General features: G+C 39.7%; 1 protein-coding gene across 1 annotated transcript in view; it reads right to left on the bottom strand.

Annotated features, from left to right (window-relative positions):
* The window catches only part of ADGRD1 (adhesion G protein-coupled receptor D1), a 161,667-nt gene that overhangs the window by 10,952 nt on the left and 129,621 nt on the right, over positions 1 to 21,094 (bottom strand). Inside the window, exon 23 of the mRNA XM_062590274.1 lies at positions 20,701 to 20,792. Coding sequence (XP_062446258.1) covers positions 20,701 to 20,792 — 92 coding nt within the window. The remainder of the gene's footprint in view (positions 1 to 20,700; positions 20,793 to 21,094) is intronic.

Here is a 21,094-nt window from a genome sequence, read left to right as displayed (position 1 = left end):
ACTCTCTCAATTTTCATAGACTTTGCAGTTTGGAATATAATTTTCCCTAGATGATTTGTTGCCAAAAATAAGTTTTCATTATGTTTTCAAAATCTCAGCAAAAAAAGCTTTGTCTGTAGTTTGTGGTCTTGGACAGAAAGGAGTTCGGTACTTAATTTCAATGTTTTTGAAATCCTCCTCACTGTTCGCATTTTCAGGAGCCTTTAACATCCCAAATATTTTAAACATTAAAAAAAAATACAAATTAAAAAGGTATTAATGAAGACAATTCATTTTCAAACACTAGGTCCAGAGTATGTGCAGCAGAAATGCATGGCTAAAAATGAATACAAAATAGAGATGCATGGAATTTTCTTCCACCTATATATGTGCTGCTCTAGGTGCACATCCATTTAAAAGAGCAACCAGCTGGGGGAGGGGGGGTGAAGTCCATTTCAGACTATCTAAGGGTCGACTCTGCTTGTGTATCACTTAAATCACATATTACAGGTTTTTTTTTTGTTTTGTTTGTTTGTTTAATTATTGCATAGCTTTGTATGCCTGCTGTGAACTTCACCCTATGGCTGAAATTATTAGTTCAAGGTGTTTATGAGCTTTCTGCACCGAGCAGAGAACTCAGCTCTATTGTTTCCTCACCCTCTTTAATTTTCTTCTACTTCTCTCTCCCCTCCCCTTCCTTATTTCATTTTTGTCTTTGAATTTTGAAGAAGAAAAATATTAAATGTAAAATGCTGTGTCAGACCACCATTAACCATGGTTAAAAAATCACACACAAAAAAAACCCTAGAAATACAGAAGTTAATGTTCCACTAGGCATATTAATTCCACCACACTGCACATCATACATATTTTTTATTCCCACATTTTTGCTGCTTGAATATTTTGGTTGATTAGTAATAGTACACTAACATACAGAAAGGAATCAGATACATGTTGCTTTTGGATGAAAAATACAAATGACTTAATATATGTAACCTTGTAACTCCAGGGATGGCAGTGACATCTTTTATGCTGTCAGTGATGCAATCGGTGACACACTGCAGTAATACTTCTGGGCAGGGGGCAGCTCTTACGTTGCAGATAGTGAGGCCAGTGAGGTCCCCACCAGGACTTTACAAACCTTGCTAAAATCTTTGTGTCTCTTTCTGTTCTCATATAATGGAAAACCGGGGGGGAAAATGGCCATTGCCTTGCTGCAGAGGTCCCTGTGAATGTCTCCTGCGCGCCCCTGTCGTGCTCAGGCCTTTGGACCTGGAGGCGCCCTAGCAGCCTCTCTCTCCCACTCGCGGCTAAAAGCGCAGACGTTGTTGCTCCTCCGCATTCTATTAGCATTACGTTTCGTGAGGCTTTTATCTCTATGTACACTAAATTGTCAGCCCTGCAATGAATGAAGAGCGTCTCCTTTCTGTTGCTTCCTTTCAGCTCTTTTTTTTTGTGTGTGTGTGTGTGGTTTTTGTTTTATATGTACTTGTTTATATGTGCCACTTCGGAATACAGACAACTTCTGGAAAATGCTCTCTTGAGTCTGATGACATCTTCATATTCAGAGCATATAGAACAGCCTTTGGGATACTACTAATTGTACACGGTGCAACTACCAATGCAGACTGCAGTTAGGGCTGTTTCTCACTGTGCCCCAGTGAATCCCTTTGGGTGGCCTGCGTGGACTTGGAAAGCACTCCTCAATAGAGCCACTTTGAGAGTTGATTTAATTCAGACTGATATGTGTGTTTTTTTTGTTTGTTTGTTTGTTTTTTTTTTTTTTTTTTTTTTTTTTTTTTGGTAAAAAGCAAGCAGCAATGAGTTGGTCCTGCACAGTGGCCAGGTCCTGCTGTCAGATGTGCACAGGCTGCTCTGCACCCATTGCTGTTCCTTAAAAGTGCATAGCCCTGCTCACTTGAGCATCTGTTCATGAATGCATTTTGGGGGAGGGAGAGATCTTGTGAAAATCCTTTGAAAAATCCTTCTGATATAGTACTTGCAAGAACAGCATTAACATTCTTCATTGCCTCTTAATCAATCTGTTCATCTAGCATCCATTCACTCTAAGTCTCGCACTGGGAAAAAAATAGAATTATCTTCACTTTTCCAGTTTTTATGCTGAAGAAGTAAACCTTACTCACCAAAGACCACCTACTCCAAATTCCTTTATTTGGCTTTTGATTGCTTTTGTTTTAGCACTCAACATAGTGCAGGTTTTTTATATTTTCCTGTGCATCTTTCTCAGTCTGAGATGGGATTAATCACTTAACAGCAGAAGGAAGTTTTCTGAGCTGGATAATTATCTCAGTTGCATTGAAGTGTGTGAGAAGTACAAGTTTCAGAGCCTCTGAGACATATTTTCATCACTAACATCATACAAAATATTATTGCACAGTTATAAAGTTACTAGGAACATTTTTCCAAGAGCCAGCTTGGGTCTTATAGTTTTATTGTATTTGCAATTGGTTTAAACAGTCCTCCTCAACTGAGCTTACTCCTGTCCCCTTATTTAATCTCTGCCCTTTTCTGCTATTGCCCTGAGCACAATCAATTTCTTCTTATACCGATGCAGAATGACTACACTGACAGCCACAAGAAAAACTTCACTGCTTGCAGAAAGAAAATGTTATTACTTCTGTAAAGGGGCCCCTAATTCACAAATCAATTTTATTGGTTATATATGGAGCACTAATCCTTTTAAGACTTCTGACATCTACTTTTCAGTCATGATGCCTGCTGAAGTAAGAACTAAATTCAGACCCATAGGCCAAGATTATATAATAGTTGGAGGAAATACTGTCTATAAAAGCAAAATTCCTTCACAATAATTCATCAAAATTGTTACCCTCACAAATAGGCCTTTTAACTGAAATTTCTCTCATTTCCTACACCCTTCACAAGACACTATCAACATTACCCCTTGTACTTTAAAGGCAAACAAAAAAAAGCCTGTAACAAAAATCTCAGATTAATATCAGGAAAAGTGAATTTAGCCTTTGTTTCCAAATTGCTACAAGTAGCATTCAGTAACCTGAAAGCTGGACAACTACTGTGAAACCCTGTTTAGCAATTTTGATTGATATTACGAAAATTTGTCTCATACAGTTTGGCAGAGTTTCTAGCACACACCTTTTATATTCCTTCTGACCCGCATTAGGGCTTCTCATTCCTGGCAACAGCTGAGGAATGGTGGTTCTTCCTGCCGTGGCCTTTGCAAGCTCACAGCAGGTTTGTTCCCCGCTTGTCCCCCTTGATTCTCCAAGGAGTAAGGCCAAGCCTGAGCGATTTCGGGGAGGGAGGGGGTGTTGCCACTAACTCCAACGAGACAGCTAGAGGAGCACTGAGCAACCTCAGTGGTGAACTGCAACAGGCACCTGGGCATCATCCAAAGCGCACTGATACCACTTGGAGTCTACAAGATCAAGCTCTTCTTTTACACTCCTAAATGTAAAATAACTAAAGTCACACCAGTGTAATACACTGTGAGTGATGTGACCAGCTCAGCAGAGCCTCAGCACAGGCCTGAGGGTCAAAATCTCTCAGCTACCATCCTAACTTCACAACCAATCCATGTTGTGTTTCCGTGCAAGTTTCAAAGTGATGTTGTGAGCCTCAGCAAGTAATGCTCATGAACACTTCAGAGCTTTTTTCTCTTTGCTTTTTTTTTTTTTTTTTTTTTTTTTTGTGGATGCCGTTTAGAATCTAGGAAAGATGTTGTTAATGAAAAGTATTGTAGCAATGAGGGTTAAAAAAAAAAAAATCTAAGTTGTTGTAGCACCTAATTTCAGATTGCTTTTTATCATGAGAGTGGGAAGGAAGAGACAGAGGGGAGCATTCTTCCTTTTCTGTTAAGCTCTATGTACAATAACCAGCCCTTTCACCACAGATGCTAACAGGAATGCAGATGCTGCTGAAGCAATGGCACTTCTCATAAATCATCCTGAAAGCTGGAACTGCCTTAACATCCTATACAGCAGATGAAATAAGAAAGGCTCCTCTGAGCACCTAGCATATAGCTGGTAGGAGATGCAATGCTGATCTTTGTAACTGGCTGCTCTATTAATGAGCTGCTTTTCTTCTAGGTGCCAGCAGCTTCTTCAGGCTGAAGCTCAGGAATTAAAGTGAAGTAGGCTCTAGTTTGTTAATGTGTAATATAACATGCTTTGTGGGGAGGGGAAACACTTTTAATTTTGATTTGCTAATGAAAAATAATTTGACATCTCATCAATAAGAAATTCATTTAAGTAAGAGTACAGTGTACAATGTATTTGTAGGTGTTTATATAATAGTGTTTGAGTTAATTAAAATTTCTAGTTTGACAGCACACATGTAGCAGTGTGCATGCACTTTCTTCCCTTCAGATAAAAGCCATAGGCTGCCTGCCTTCACTCCTGCTCCCTTGCCTCTGGGAGCCACCCTCATCACCAGCACGAGGGATCGCTGAATGAGACTCACAGCCTAGCACTCCTTTAGGTCTGGTTTTCGTCCTCAGTCCGCAGCAGTTTTGTGGCTGGCATGTTGGTCTTCTCCATGCTGCCCTGCAGTGTCTTGAGAGACTCATACTGTTCTCACTGTGGGTAGTCTGTTTGGGGCAACAGAACTGTCCTGGTAGTTAGTACCTGAGCCCTTCTCCTCCAAGCGAATGAAGAGGGTCAAGCTCCTTTTCTTAGCCATGAGTGGGATGCCTCCAATTTCACTGATGAGACCAGGAGATACAGACTTTTCCCAGAGTATAGGAGGTCTGTGTTAAAATAATATTCTTCTGCCTAAAGGATTGCAGTTCCCCTCTTCCAGAGGAGCATTTTGACTCACTGCTTGATGGTCATTCTCTGCTATTGAACCTGTTCTACTTACATAGAGTAATTGAATATTCATTGGATCAGAGAGAGAAAGTTTAATGCCACAGATGATTAGTTGTGAGGACACTCTCCTGACAAAGAAGGGTCTCATCTAATCCTTGCGTTATTAGTATTTCCTATTTTTTTATTAAGTATTCAGTGTGTGTGTGGGGGGGGGGGGCGACTGCAGTGTACGTCTTCCTTCAAAACTCTGGTAATTACAGACGTGATCAGAAATGGAGGTACCTGAAAAACTTTAATGCTGAGAGGACAATACCAGGGACTGGCAGCATTGACTTTTGACTTCAGCACCTAGCAGGGGATTTAAGAATACATGCTTTGCTAAGTCTTCTCACAGATCAAGTCCCATGTCTCTTGAATCACTTCATTCTCCTAAACTTGCACCAGAAAGAAAACTTTCCAAAAAAAAAGTAGTAAGAGCTTAACTAAAACATGTTCTTCCCCTTTTATTTAGCTCAAGCCATTAAAAGAATATAAAGAACACAGGTAATGTCCTTGCAAGCTGGATTTCAGGGGCGGGGGGTAGGATTTGCCTGGGGAACTATTCACAGTGGGATTTTTCCATTTGCTCTCTAAAAATTCTGTTCTTTTCAACATTGTCTTTGACACAGCCTCCCTCATTGCACTAGTGCTGAGACAGCATTCTCTGCTCCTCAGTCCCCAAGCCCAAGGTTAAAGCTAATTTTCCACTGAACTTTCTTATTGAGTCATCAAAGAAAATAATAAGAGCTTATTCTCACAGCGGAAGTGTTGCACATCCAGCCGAGGAGTGTTTACAATTGACTTTGGATGAGGCGATAAAGATAGTCAGGATATCTGGTAGAATATACACTCCCATGAGACATCCAAAGCAGCTCTAATTCCTAGTGAAGTCTATGTTGTCTGTATATTTATGCTTTAATCGTCAAAAAACTATCTGCATTTGGGTCTCTTTGTGCTGCCCATCCTGCACTGCTGCTATAGAGAACCACTTGACCCTCCTGGAATAGCCCCAGTGTAACCAAAGATGTGTTTTCCATGCTCCCATAATAATCTCTAAAAGAACAAGCAATATAAATATTTCCAGTTAGAGGAACACTTAAGATCTATCTAGTACCATCATAGACTAGCAGTGATAGTCTTTTTTAACATAAATCATTTATAGTAAATTGGCAATCAGTGGTCCAGTCCCTTAAAACCAAAAAAAAAAAAAAAAACCAAAAAAAAAAAAAACAGTTGGCTGTTTATTGCAGTTACATGTTAAATGTTTTGGAAATCTAAATAATGATGTGTCTGCTGAAAAAGTTTATTGGGAGACTTGATAGTGGGTGATAGAACAAATTTCCCAGCAGCTGGTATTGATGACTATGGCCAGAAGCCAAAAAAAATCAAATATTCAAAAACCCATGTGAAAAATGAAAAATTAAAAAAAATAAGTAAAAAAGACAGGCCCTGATCCTTACATCCAGGTGGGTTTTGAATAGCTCCAGAGACGACGATTAAGAAATCAATAAATCTTAAGTTAAGTTAAGAACCTTAACTTCTTAAGATTTATTGATTTCTTAAACACAAATTATTCATTTCTCTAGTTTTTACAGTGTTTGGTTCTTCTTCAATAGTTGATTCTAGAGTTACTTCCAAGGGGGAAAAAAGAAAGACAAGCAAATATTACGTACTTTCACTTTGGGGTTTTTTTAGTAGTCTCACAAATGTAGATTGAATGGGAAGTCTGGAGGAAGCAGTTGTTCATAATTTTTAAAGAGAAAATAAAAATTGTAATGTTTTAATGGGTCAGGTCTTTTTTATATAGTATGCCTTTATTAGGAGTCAGTTCTTTTCCAGAGGTCAAATTGTCCTTTTGTTTTCAGATTGCACCTACAGAGCAAGCACTCAGCAAAGTAGCAACTTTTTGCCTCACAACCAGACAACAAAAATTATGCATTTTTTTTAATCCATGCAGAGTTAACAATCAAGTAGTCCTGGGATGATGAAGGTTATGGAATTATGCTGTTAGGACAGACTAACAAAAGATATCAAATAACTAATTCACAAAATATGACCATAATGTTTAGTTAGAGGAGTTAATAGGATATCAATAAATAGCATATAGTTAATAGGATAATATAACCTTGGCTGCTGTGAAGGCTCAGCATTTGTGAAAACAGATGTTCCTTCAGTGTCTGCCCTTCTTCTAACATGGACCTAGTGCCTAGCTCTGTGTTGGACTCACCCCAGAAGCAGGAATTTGTTACAACAGCTTGTTGCCAGAAAACTCATTACCTGTCTTTTCCAAGGACAAGGCAATGGAAATGTCCCTATGGGCTAGATCCAGCCTGTGGGTGCCAGATGGCCCAGGCCATATGTCATCACTACTTTTCTCCAGCATTTGCACCTAATTATTTCTTCCACTATAGACTCCGTTGTTTTACCCAGTTTGAAAGAGCCCAGTGCAGGACTTCAATCTCATGACAGCTTTCTGTATAGTCTGTCCCTAGGTATATTCTCAACGGGAAGCATGAATCTCTATTAGCCCAACCCTTCCTACTCTTAAATGACTAAATTTCCATGAGTCATCTTGAAGCAATATACTGAAATTACTTATTGTGCTATTTACAGCCATCTGAATCTTTTTTTTAATAGTTGTTATATCATGCAATGAGAATCTTTTTGTTTTTTTCTCCTGCAGTAAACCAAGCTGATAGACCCCGCACTAATAAAGAGGGATTGTCAAATTATAGAAGTTATGAAAAGGACCCCATAGCATTTGCTGTAACAGAGAGCTGATGGAAGAGTTCACATGACGGGAATACTGATAGGAAAGGGCACAGGTTGTTCAGAAAGGACATGCAGAGGGTGGAAAGGGGTATATAAAAAATGTAGATGTGCTCAGAGAGCCAAAAACCATAGGCAGACGAATCTTTTGAAAAATCTCAGTTTAAGAAATAAAGGCAAAAAAGAAATGAGAACAGTACGACATTTCATGTCTATTTTGGCATAGGAAGAGGATGTGGATGGGGCCACTTTGAGGGTGGGATGGCATGGATGGGATGCTTTTCCTAAACAATGAAAGAGTTGGTCAAAGCACAACCGTAGTTGTTAATGTGGGATCAGCTTATTTTAATTAATAATGAAATAGAGAGTAAGTTTATAAAACTGCAGTAAGTGATGTAATCCCTTTGCAAAAAAAAAAAAAATCTTACTGCTCTGGGATGTCAAACCAGGAACATCATATGTTAAAAATATGGAGTAGTTCCTGCTCTGTACTCTCCACTGGTCATGCCTAAGATGGAGGATCATATTTGGGTTGGGGTATCATATTTCAAGAAAAAAAATGTCATCCCACTGGAAAGACTGTGGAGGAAAGCAATGAAAAAATCTAGAAAACGTGGCCCATGAAGAAAGGGACAGGCTTTGAATATATAAGTTTGCCGAGGCAGAAGAAGCAAGAACCTGCTGTTGATGTTCAAGGGAGAAAGGACATGCTGCTATCTGTCCTTCTTGAAACAGCCCTTGTAGAAATGTCAGACTCTCCAAGAGCAGCTGTTAGGAGAAAAGGCTCTGAAATAGCTACACCCTGGGGAGACTAAAATGTCTGTCACTGGGGGCTGTTACCAGTATAAGTGATTATATTTTACACACAATTTGAAATGGGCAGAAGCAATCACACAGGCAGTTACCACTGTTCAGCTGACGCCTCATAGCCTGATAGTTTTGTACAGCTGTGAACACACAGAGAAAGCAGCCTCGCAGAGAAGGTGTTTATTGGAAATCTGTAGATCTGGCAAATATTTCAGTCCCTTATCTTGAAGTCAGTGGGGCTCATAGTTTAATTTAGGATGCCAGGGTTAACAACCGCATCAGCCCATACATAAAATTTCTGGAGAATAACGTTCACCCCCAGAGGAGCTGAACTCAGAAGACGATCTCTTGACCTGAACGGTCTCACTGACCCTTAATTATGCATTGATATCAACAGAAAGATCATTCTCCCATTTCCATGGCAACTGTACGAGCAAACGGCAAAGCTATCAAGGTCAGGCATACAAACTGAGAAAGAAAAGAGTAATCATCTTCTGTGTAATGGTTCATACTTTAACTGCAGTACTGGAAAATAAATAGCCATATATTTGCTTGATCGCCTGTCTCAAATGTACATAAGGAGAGAAAGGGGAAAAAATTGCTAGAATACAACTACAGTCAGTTTAGAAAAACTGCTAGTGGCTGGTGCTGCTGGGATAGCCCAAAGGCCACAGCAGCAATCATCTAAGCACCACCGCAGCGTGAGGAACTATATGTCTTATTAAGCTGCTTTGAAAGAAAACAGGCAACGTACAACTTTCATCATGGTTAGCAAAGTTAAAGTGCAGGGTCTATCAGCTTGGTTTACTGCAGGAAAAAAACACAGCTGATACTATGTTACTTACAGAAACACCCAGTGAAAGAGCAGAAAAATTCCAACGTAGTATTTTCTGATTTGTCAAAATGAAAGTGCTTTAGGAAATGGCTTGATTTCAGCCCGTTAGCTGCTCGCTGCACGCGATGGACAACTGGCCTGCCACCCTGCCGAGGCCCTTAGAGCGGGCAGGCCCGGGGGGATCCTGGCCAGGATCCGTTCCCCTCGCCTCTCCCCCTCCCGGCTCTCCTGGGGATGTCCCAACGCCATGAGCCCCTTCTCGACAGCCGGGCACAGGGATGCGAGTGGGAGGTTGCCGGGCCGGCCAGGAGCCCCAGAGCTGGGGCTTTCTGGAAGCATCTCAGGCCCTTTGCTTTAATAAGATGCTGCAGTACTGAGTACTGTTGCAGTTCCAGATATCTTATGAAATTGAAAAATAGATGCTGCGTTCATTTATTTTTTAATTTCCTAGCTTTTTAGTCTACGGAGAACTTCCCAGTTCTCCTGTTCTGCATAGTGAGCTCGAACAATAGCTCACATGAAGCCTCCTTTATTCTATCCCATACATATTTATGTCTGTCTTACACTGCTTACCTTTTTGAACAAGTAATCTAAGTCATTATTATTATTTCTAGTTATATGAGAACAGCCAAGGCTTCTTTGTTCTGTTATCATATATTGGCTATTCCTTAGCTTTTTTAATATCTTTATTTTAATAAGGCAACTAACTGGAGAGGGCTGCTGAAGAAGGTGTGTGTGAGACTCACTGGGGATAAGAAACAGTGCAGAATTAAAGAACATGGCTCTTCGTAGGGTGATTATGATACCTCACTATTTTTGACTTTCTTGTGGTCCTAATTATAGTCTGAATTATCTGCCCTTTTGATTGTCTTTAATATCAGTTCAAATTAAAAGGGCTTTTTATTCTATTTCTACTACTGATGTATATGTCCCTGTCTCACTTCTTTTTCACTTTTCACTGTGTATAATTTGCAATTTCTATTTTCAAAAAACCTATAACATTGCTACAGTTAATGTCATTTTTTTTTAGTTGCCTGAAGATAGAATCAAAAATTTCTCAAACTTTTAGATAGTGAAATAAGACCTTTTTTCTATTGTAATTACTTGTATTTTTCATTTATTTTATTTTATTTGGAGAGAGCATGCTAGGGAGGAAAACATGTAAATTGCACTTAGCTAAGAGCTGTGTCAGGCCACGTAGTGATTTACGTAGTTGTCAACAGCTCCGCACAAGGTGCTTGTTTAAATAAGCGCTTACTTTATGCAATGACATAACTATAATATTTGTCTTATTATTCTACATAAGGCTGACACAGAAGTTCTAGGATTATAAATGGACTGAGAATGTAAATGCAGCATTTCAAGCAAATTCTTGAAGTTATTGCTGTTCACAGGGAATTGTATCATTTCATGATGAACGATCAGCATTTAATTGTTACTCTGGTACCATGCATAAAGCTGTGACTCATACAACACAGTCCTCCTCCTACTGGCATTTTCATGACTCAAAATCAGATACTAAAGGACTAAAGTCTAAAAGCAATTAGGGCTTTTGACAAATTAGGGTATTTTTAGAACAATGGAATATGAGTTTCAAAGATCTTTCTTTTCACTGTAGATTTTAAAACCTGAAGAAAGTTTTCTCTTGCTGTAATTCTAAGAGGCACACAGGAGCCCAAATCCATATTGGTACAAAGGAAGAGTTAAACTTCACTGACATCATCTTAGACTCCTAATGAATGGAGGCCCTAACTCCTAAGAGACATGATTTACAAAGCAGAGCATGATTTAAAATAAAGAAAAAAAAAGATAAAAAGAGGAGGGGAATGGGGGAAAGAAAGACAGAGAGACAGGAAAAAAAAAGGATTAAATGACTTTCCAGGGGTCACACAACAAGTCAACAGCAGACACTTGTTTTCTCTGGAGTATTGAGCAATGTCCTTCAAACAATCTTGCTCTGTAAATGGCATTGCTCTGAAAAAGGCATTTCAGAATGAACAGATGTTCAAGTAGGCTTCTGGAACAGCTTTTATAGATATCAATGCTCCCAGAGAATTAATTCATGTGAAGCAATTATAATAGTTTATTAATGATTGATATGCCAGATAGATTCTTTTAACTGCGGTAATTGCAGTTTTCATCAAGAAAATTTAGTTGTTAAATCTAGGAGAGAATTTGTGCTAATGCATTAGTTCCTCTAGAAAACATTGAGCTATTTATAAATGAGATGCTTGGCTAGGCACTGAGCCTTTCAATTGAATGAAAAAAAAATACACATGTGTAAGTATAGGAAGATATGCCAGTAAATCAGCATGAGTATCTTCAAGCAAGGAAAGAAAAAAAAACCAGAACATACCCTCTATGCTAGCAGCTAAATACGTGCAGAATTAAAGAAAGCTCTGAATACGTGAAATGTTCAGACAAAGTAAAGAAATTGCATTCTTTTTAGATAACTTTGGAAAATAAAACCAAACATTTGCTTTGTTCCTGTATGTCACAGTATCAAACTGCTAACATCATCTCTGACCTGATTCCTGTGTATGCAAAACACTCTTCAGGAACTCTTTAGGGGTGCACTCCAACCTTGTTGGAGTTTTGTTCCCATTAAATGCCATATAAATCCTGATTTGATTTAAGGTAGCCTTGTCTCAATGTAGTGCAGCCTCAATCTCCCGCAGAGATACGCTTTCACCTCCAGTACCAGCTTTTACCATCTATCAGGGACTGATAGGTGGCTTCACAGAACTAGTTCAACCACAAATCAATAAGCACAATGCAGGTTTCTAGTTACTGAAGGTGAGAAATAGCTGAATGGTGGCTTGGTCAAGCACCTTCTCTCCTATCCTTCCATTACTGATTCTGTTGTCGCATTCAGCACGCTAAGAGCAATTCTGCGTATCCCATCTGACTTCTGCTGACTTCTTCAAGATTTTCATAAGCTCAACTTGTCCCTGCCAGATCAGTTCCCATAGCAGCTGCCTTGCACCAGCTTTATGCTCGTAATAAGGTTTCATCATAGGGATTCAATTAATCAAATTTTAATTCATTCTATTTTGATATTCAGATAAAAAAACAGATATATCCTAAGCATTTTTAATGAAGAGCATTATATTTTATATTGAGACAATCCAGCATCTCTTAAATATCAAGTTTTGGTGGTATATTTTATACCTATAGGTGTATGTTGTGGACCCTGTTGTATAAAATAGATTTGCTTAGCCTCGAATACCCATTTTATTTTAATCATTTAGATCTAATGTGTTGAAGATATTAAAGTAACAAACATCAAAAAGAAATACGTGCTACCTGTCTTGAAAACGAATGACACCCACTGTATTAGAGTGGAGATTTTTTTTATAATGTCTCAAACCACGTGATGCAGGATAGAGCTGAGGTACCTATTTATCTTTTGTTGCTGTTGCCATGTCACATGTAGCAGCCACACAAAATTTAAACTCAATGCCTGAATCAAAACCCTTTTGAATCAATGTGCACAGGCACCTTCACCCAAAAATACTTTAAAGTATTAAAGGTAGACTCTTCCAAGAGATCTACTAGAATTAGCCATCTGGCTGTTGCTTAGCTTCTGTTACAAGGTGGACGCTTTAGAAATCCTAGCCTTATATAGTGAAATCTATTGCTGTCATTCTCCTCTCAGGGGCTAGTAGCTCAGAGATAGGGGCATCAGCAGTCTGCAGGCTAGCTAAGCTGTCAGGAGGTCATAACATTTTTTTTAATCACTGTTAAGGTTGTGTCTTAGTGTCTATCCTAACAGACAAAGGCTTCATGAGTTTTGAAGCCCACAAACAATAGGCTTTTGGTCACCCTTGAGCAGTAAATCCTGCATAAGGAGAGACAATGGATGGAAACCAATTTCTACAAAAGATGATGGCTCAGAAGAAGGGAGCAAAGAAAAAGTAAGCTCTGGAAGGTATCATAATGTCATCTTGTCCAGCTGTCTGCCACAAGACAGGATCAGTTGTCACTTCTGATGTCAGAAGTTAGTCCTGACAGATATTCATGCAATCCCTTCCAGAAGCTACTCAGTGACAAACTCAGCAGCTCCCCAGGTGATCAGCTGCATTGTTTTCCTACCCTCTTCCGATGCATTTTTCAACAGTTTAAGCCTATTACTATCATCTGTCCCCTTTCTAGTGGTCACAGAGAGTAGTCTTCTCCCTGGAGCAATGTTTTGCATATTTGGAAGCTGCTATCACCCCTCTTCTGTGTTACAACCACCACCACCACCACCCCAGCAATTCAATCTTAATTTGTTGCTTAGACTTTTGAGTTTTTACTGGAAGAAGCTTGGAGACATCTGGAACATAGTGCTCATAGAGGGAAAGTGAGGGGAACCCTGGCCTAGCTAAGGACCACTGCACATGCAAAATTTGGTAGAGTGCATTATGTAAGGATTATCCTGAATAGTTAAAGAATCTAAATAATCTATTTGGCCAGCCTGAAAGAGTGATCAGCATTGCTGCCCGAGATGGTGCTGAGGCAGGGCAGTGTCCAAAATGTGCCCAGCACTATTACAATGTGGACTGGAGCCTTCCTCCCAGTCCAGTAGCTTCTGCAGTAAAGAAAGCACTGCCATTGCTATCATTACGGTTCCTAAAAGACTAGCACCTCTCATTAATACAGTTATTGCCTATGTTCAAACCCATGTATTTTTAGTCTAAAACTCTGCCTCTAATAAAGAGATACCCAACTGCATTTTTATTTGTCATAGTCAATGAGCCAAAAATTTAATTAGAGTTAAGATATTATCCTCTGCAGTAGCACTTCAGCTCATTAATTGTCATTGCTTAATATTTTCATTTTAATTATTTCCTTTATTGCCACTTACTCTCTTCCTTCCAAGGGTTTCCATGAGGTACATAGCTCATGCTATTTGAAGCCATGTCCAAGGAACATGATTCCTTATACAAAATTAGAATTTGTCAAGAAAAAGAATTGCTGAAAGCAGCTATGACTTGACAGATTGCTCTTTCTAATGGATGGCCCTCCTTCAGCAAATGTGAAAAGATCTTTTCTTTCCCCACAGAACACAGAAAAGCAGGCACTAGGAACATTTAAGTGTCTCTAAGGGTTGCAGCTACAGCATCTGTCACCCAGTAAAGCACAGAATGTATTTGCTAGTGCTACAGATCTTGAATTCCCATAAACTTTCAAAAATGTTTGGCTGCAGATTGTCCTTGCTGTTGTTGGAGGGGAGAAAAGAGAGAGAGAGAGAGAGAGAGAGAGAGAGAGAGAGAGAGAGAGAGAGAGAGAGAGAGAGAGAGAGAGAGAGAGAGAGAGAGAGAGAGAAGAAAAAAAGAAATTTGCTAACGTTATCATAAAAAGCTGGAATTTAGTTATGGAGTGAGGTAGTAGTACCTCCTTTGGTAGAAGAAGTATTTTTAGAGCCTGCTTCAAGACAGTGCTGTGATTGATAAATGGATTCTGTGAAAACGAACAGCTGGAAATAATCCTTAGAAAGAGATGTCGCTGTGTTCCAAATGGCATGAAACAGGCACTGAAACACAGGAACAAAGCGCAACAAATGCACAGGCTCTTGCAGAGTAATGGCTGATGATAAAAGCAGCCAAACTAGCGACACTATTCTGGAGGGCTCGTGTGTGCTACCTTAATCAGAGACAAAAGGTGACTGAGCTGAAAGGCAGATGGCATGTTTATAAACAATGTAAAATACCGGTACGGAGTCATGACATGGAATGGATCATTGATTAAATGGATGAGCAATTTGCTATAGTGCGTTTGGCGTGCCGCAGGGATGTAATGGATGGTTTTGTAAAGTGGTTTGGAACGGCCAATTACACGGTTAAACTGTGCAGATGTTTGCAGCATCATGAGCTGTTGGAGGAGAGCACGCTCTTAGTTGTATCTGTCAGAGGAAAATCTTGCTGTACAGCTTTTTTTTTTTTTTTTTTTTTTTTTTTTTTTTCCCTCAAATAACCAGAACAAGAAACGGTTTCACATTAAACCTATGCACCGTGTTATCTTTTCAGCTTCATCTGAAGTGGTTTATCCTGCATTCAAAAACATGGAAAGAGCTAATACAACAGCTTACATTACTTGATTGCCCTGTTGAGCTTTTCTTGAAACCCTGCTTTGCTCCTATGCATTGAAGCTGCTATCTTTCATTCCAGTTTTCAGCCATTAATTTAACTTAAAAGAAAAAAATGTTATTCCTTCCCCTCAGTAGAGAACTAAGAGACAGTTTCATTATTTTACTGAGTGAAGATTGAGCTTTGTGGGATGAAGGAAATGAGTAAAATGAAAGAAAGAATGGGGTAAAAAGCTAAGAAATATTTCTAATGATGTTGTAATTGCTTTCTCCATGGATGGTTATGATAGCTATCACTTCTGGTTCGCCACCTTTGGAAGTGTACACTTTATAAAAATGATACAGATTTTTCCAACTCATTGGGCCATTTCAGAGCAAGCAGTGAGAAAGTATTCAATAAGAGTTGGACTTGGCAATTTAATCAAGATTTAAGTTAATGAAACTTTGTCTTTCTTGAACAAATATGATTCAAAAGTGAATAAGCTGTGGAAGCACAGTGGTATTGCTAAGCATGGTACCTTTGTTTCTAGACTAAAACCATTACTGGAACACAGATACAGAGATGTGCTTTGCATTTCTTCCTCTGACACAATTCACATTAGTCTCAGTGCAAAACTAAGGTCTATGAAAACTCTACTATACTTTAACGCTAGTAGTCCGGGAGCCAAGCAGCTCATTTGATCAAAACACAGACAGACTTAGCGGGGGAAGAGTTCCCATTTTGTGTAATGAAACGTGCACACGGGTAACACGCGGCTCACATTAGATGTCCATTCTCACCATAAGAGCCTAACTCTTCCCACGCAAGCACAGCAATGAGACTTCGAAGGGGCAAAGCAGCAAGAGAAAAGCTATTTGCTTCCTAATAAGAGTAACTGAGTGCGCAAGAGAGGAATTAAGAATTTACATGCAGCAGGAATAAGAAAGAAGAAGATTTCAAATGGTCCATAATTCTGAAATGTAATCATATGCCGCTTGGAGCACGTGAGCAATTCCATTAACTAATTGGCTTTACCTGCATTAAGCTCAGAGAGTGACTACTCATGTGCTTAAACACAAATATATGATTAATTATCCCCTATTTGAGGGCCCAGTCAAGAAGGATGGATAGTGTAAACAAATGGGTATGTACACATTTAAATGTTTCAAGGTATTTTCTTCAGGGGTGTATAAAGAAAAAACATTCAAACAGGCTTTTTTTGGTGGAAAAAGCTGTTTCTTGGATGCAAAACATCCTTAGAAATAAGCATCTGAATTAATATACAAAATTATTTTGCTTAGAGTCTGTAGCGTCTCATCTAATAAAGTGTTCAAGCATAATCAGTCACAACTGACACAGCTCATACACTGTGTATTTGCTTTCGGTATGCCTCAGAATGCAAGACAAAAACACGTGTCCTCAAGTAAATTCAGATAATAAATGGGAGCTGTTAATAATTCCTTGCTCAGTTCCTACCAAGAAACTATTCTTAAAGAACTGAAGTTTCAAATGCTAGTGACTATTTTCACACATAGAAAAAGCTTGCATCTCCCAAATGTTTTAGTATCCAGACTGCTGCAGGAGTCTATTATTCATTAATTAACATCTCTTATCATATACTAATTAATGATTTTAATTTGAATAAATAATTGGTTGGACCTTAAACTATTTTTTTCCTGTAGTTCATGTATCATATCCATATAAGTTTTACTCTTCCATGCTTCTTCTTCAGTTTATCCCATATTTTATTTTGGGAGTATTATTATTTAGTTCCGAAAAAAGAGAAAATGCCCCCACCTATATTTCTAAAACGAGAATAAAATGATTAGCAAGATGCTGTCTGACAGGCCACATCTGAACCTGGAAAGGCTCATCAGCCCGCAATGCAGAGTTTGATTGAATTAATTTTATGATTTCAAAAAAAAAAAAAAAAGGTTTCTTCTTTAAAGAATTTCCTTTTCTAATTTTGCTTTTAAACATGAAGCTCAAGCTTTTGGTGAAATAAAATCGAAAAATAATGTAAAAACCCAGTAAAGAGAGCGTGAAACGGTGCTGAGGAAACGCAGCCTGAAGCAAGCCCACGGCTGCCGCGTTAGGCCCTTCCGGGGGCATTTTGCTCCCGGGAGGCGTTAGGAAATCTTCCCGGCCACGTCACGCTGTTGCCGTCTGGAAAACGAGGACAGATTACTGTAAATAATTACATCAGTTTATCGCTGTCTGTTGCCAAGAGAAACAAGGCCTGGTTGGAAATATCCACTCGCGTTGCCAAGTAACCTAATCTTTAGGGAAACTGAACGCCCCCCGGCCGAGCCCTCCTCCGGCCGTCAGCCTCTTTCCAAGCTGATGCCGTCGTGGCCCCAAACGGCGTCTTTTCGCAACGGTTTCTTGGGTGCCCCCGCCCGGGCCCGGGCCGGGGCAGGGCCCGTCGCGGGGGCAGAGCAGCTCGCTGGGTACGGCCGCGGGGCGACCGCGCCGCCGCCATCGTCGCCGGGGCGAGGTCGGCGCCGCTCGGGCGCCGGTCGGACCCCGACGGGATGAGTCGCGGGGCAGAAGCAGGCCTTTCCGCTTAAATTTCATCCCAGCTTGAAAACGCAGCACTGAAATCCCTATTTTTTCTTTATTTTCTCTCAAGTCTTTGGATCGAGCAGGCTTCCCCTCCCTAGCTCCTCGCCCTTGTGGCTCTCGTTTTCTTTACAGACTTTTGCTCTCTAAAACCACAAATACAGGCCTAAAAAAAAAAAAAAAAAGAAATAATAACCCTTCTGCCCTACGTGCCGCTTCACCGCAGCGAACTGACGAAGCGCTTTCCCGTCTCACCAAAAGCGCGCTGCGCCTTTCGGATTTAGACGTGTTTCTAGCAGGTCTTCGATCAGCTCTTTCTAACGTACTCCAGTTTCCCCCATGGCCAGTGTCTGCCCAGCTGCCCGCACACCCGGCCGGAGGCCTCGCGGGCCCCTTGCTTCGGGCTCACGCTACGCCAAGCCTTTTGCAGCCTAATTAAGTGATTTCTCCCCGACCCAAGAGCCGCCCTGCAGCCCCGGCCGGGAGCGACTGGGCGGCAGCCGGTCGCGTTTGCCTGCTCCCCGCGAGCCCCGTGCCACCGCTTCGCTTGCGCGTGCTCCCCCGTTCTCGCGCGCTGCCCACGGCTCTGTGCCGTGGCTCACGGCTCCCATACCGGGGTCAGAACAGAACCCTGTTTTGTTTCTTTCTTGGCTTTTTTGGAAAACAGGATGACATACCAGTTTACACTAGATATATCAACTTCTCAACTGTATAAGCAACTCCTCTGGGGATCTTCAAGGCCCGCCTGGATGCAACCCTGTCTACCATGCTCTAGGTGACCCTGCTGAGCAGGGAGGATGGACTAGATGATCTCCGGAGGTCCCTTCCAACCTTACCGAATCTATGATTCTATCATTCTATGACAAGAAAAAAGAAATCCTGTTTTACAAAGGCCTTATTTTTCTCTTTTGTCCAGCAGTAAGTCCAGTTACTTTCTCTGTGACATCCTTTGTAGATTAAACCCTAACTTACCATGCTTCAGCATTGAATCAGGATATAAATACAGTACTCGTGTTGAATCAGGGCACAAATGCTTTTTAAGATCTGATTTGGACAGCTATTTATCTCCTCTGCATTTCACATTTTTTCTGAGGACGCCTTTCTCTAATAATATCCACAAAAAAGAGCTATTGTTTACCTTCTGTTTACCTTGAATTATGTTTAATTTTAATTTAATTCTATGAGTAAAGCCGTTCTACCAAAGCATATTTCTGCCTAACCAGTAATTTCATGATTGAATGCTTTCAGATATATCTTCCCACTAACTATTACTTTTGTTAGATCAAAGCCTAAAACCGAATTAAAAAAAAAAGCTTGGAACAAGGATCATCTTTTTGCCCAGGGTGTCTGCAGAAATCACATTTTCAATACAGCGCTCCACCACTCCAAATCTAGAGTTAAAATTATTTAGACCAAGAACATTTACTCGTGATAAAATGCATTTCTTCTTATTCCTATATCAATTACTCATATTTTTTTTTACTATATATACACATATATAGCTTTATTAATACATATATCTGTAGATCAGTATGCAGGGTACAGGGTGTATTGAATCAAGTCTTCTCTGGAATTCAAGTAATGAAATGTCTAAGTACATAGAGCTATCTGTGTAGCTCCTGTTCTATTTATGGAGGTTGTTCCTTTGCTTTCATAACTCTAATAGGATATACAAATTGGCATTGACAATACACAGTTATTTGCCTCCTAAGGTTCTATATTTCCTGTGTGTTTCTGAAGGTCACCAAGACTCAGCCAAACCTGAATCAACAGTCATTTTAATTCCCAGTGTTTTCATTTCACTGCAAAGTAATTATCTTATAGATTTTTGTGTAAACTTATTTACTGTTTTTCTTTTCCTGCTGGATAAATATACAATAACTAAACTAAATTCAATTAGAAAAGTGTCAGAAATATTGAAAACTTAATGGCATTTTAAAAATTACACAAGTATTTCAAGCATAAAATGATTTTTCATGTCACAGTTTCAGGGCAGTGACACCAAATCCTTATCACAGAATAGCCTGTGACTCAGAAACAGAATAAAAATGTGATGATGGTTTGTGTTTTATAAGTCATATATTCATTGAGTTATATACAGTGGATTTTATATTTGGATTAAAGCACCTTTAGAAGATACAAGATAAAAAATGCAATATTCAACATATATACAATCCTATGGATTTTGGAAATCAGAATTTGTCCTTTTGTGTTCAGCTACAGCTCCATGCCTACTGTACACTTCCCCTCTCACCTCTCTGGCACAGTATTTTAAACATGTTATGCTCTCAGAGACGCCACCATCCCAAGAGGCTCAAAGCACCATGATATAAAGAAACACTTGGATTTAAGCACACGTTTAAATCCAGCATAAGTCTATGTGCTTTGTAATATCAAGAGGGTCTTAAAGATAAGTACATGCCTAAATATTGTTCTGACTTGGGGCTAGAAACAAGATTTACCCTCTGAAGGAGTGGAATTGTAATACCCTAGTGCAGTGATGATACTTTGCAAGATTTATTTTTGAATATAGCAAGAAGAGGAACCTCTCAATTAATAAAAAGGAAAATTATGAATCAACAAACACTGGAGCCTCTAATAAGCAGGAACACACCTTAGCTTGTGCTGAACCACAGGCTTCATCCTGTGCAGCATTCAGCTTTCATAAAGTATAGGTTTGTTGGCTGCATTCAAGAGAATAATATGCTGCCTGTAACATTATCTGTTTTCTTTGAAAGAGGAATGTTACGGGATAAGTTCTGGGATAAGTCCATGGTACCTGCCTTTATGACATGACATGGTTAGTTTGAGATTATTGAATTGTTGTAGTGCAATTTGAATGAGAAAAACTTACTTGAATGCATTGGCGTCTCCGTGGACCTTATAGTTATCTGCACTGATTCTTGAGATAACTCTTGTCACAGCAATAAGAATACCAATATTGACCTGAAGAAGAGAGAAAAGACTGGTCAGGAAAATAAGTGCCACACGAGTGAGAGATGCAGAGCGCCCTAAGAGTGTATTGTACAAACAGAACAGGAAATAGGAACTTTGCCTGCTGTATTTCTTTGGTGGAAGAGGTTTCTAATTTTGGGCTGTTGTTTGACCGGACTGTCACCAGAGTTCCCTCTCCTCTGCACTGGGTATTTCTTGCAGCAATTAAGAAGTGCTCAGGGTCCCTATTTTACAAATAAACACCCCAGTACTCTACCACTGACTGGCAAATTAGGCAAGAATTTCAATGCAGA

Source organism: Rhea pennata, chromosome 17 (genome assembly GCF_028389875.1).
Source record: "Rhea pennata isolate bPtePen1 chromosome 17, bPtePen1.pri, whole genome shotgun sequence".
NCBI lineage: Eukaryota > Metazoa > Chordata > Aves > Rheiformes > Rheidae > Rhea > Rhea pennata.
Note: the sequence above shows the minus strand (reverse complement) of the source record. Positions and strands in the feature narration are given on the sequence as shown.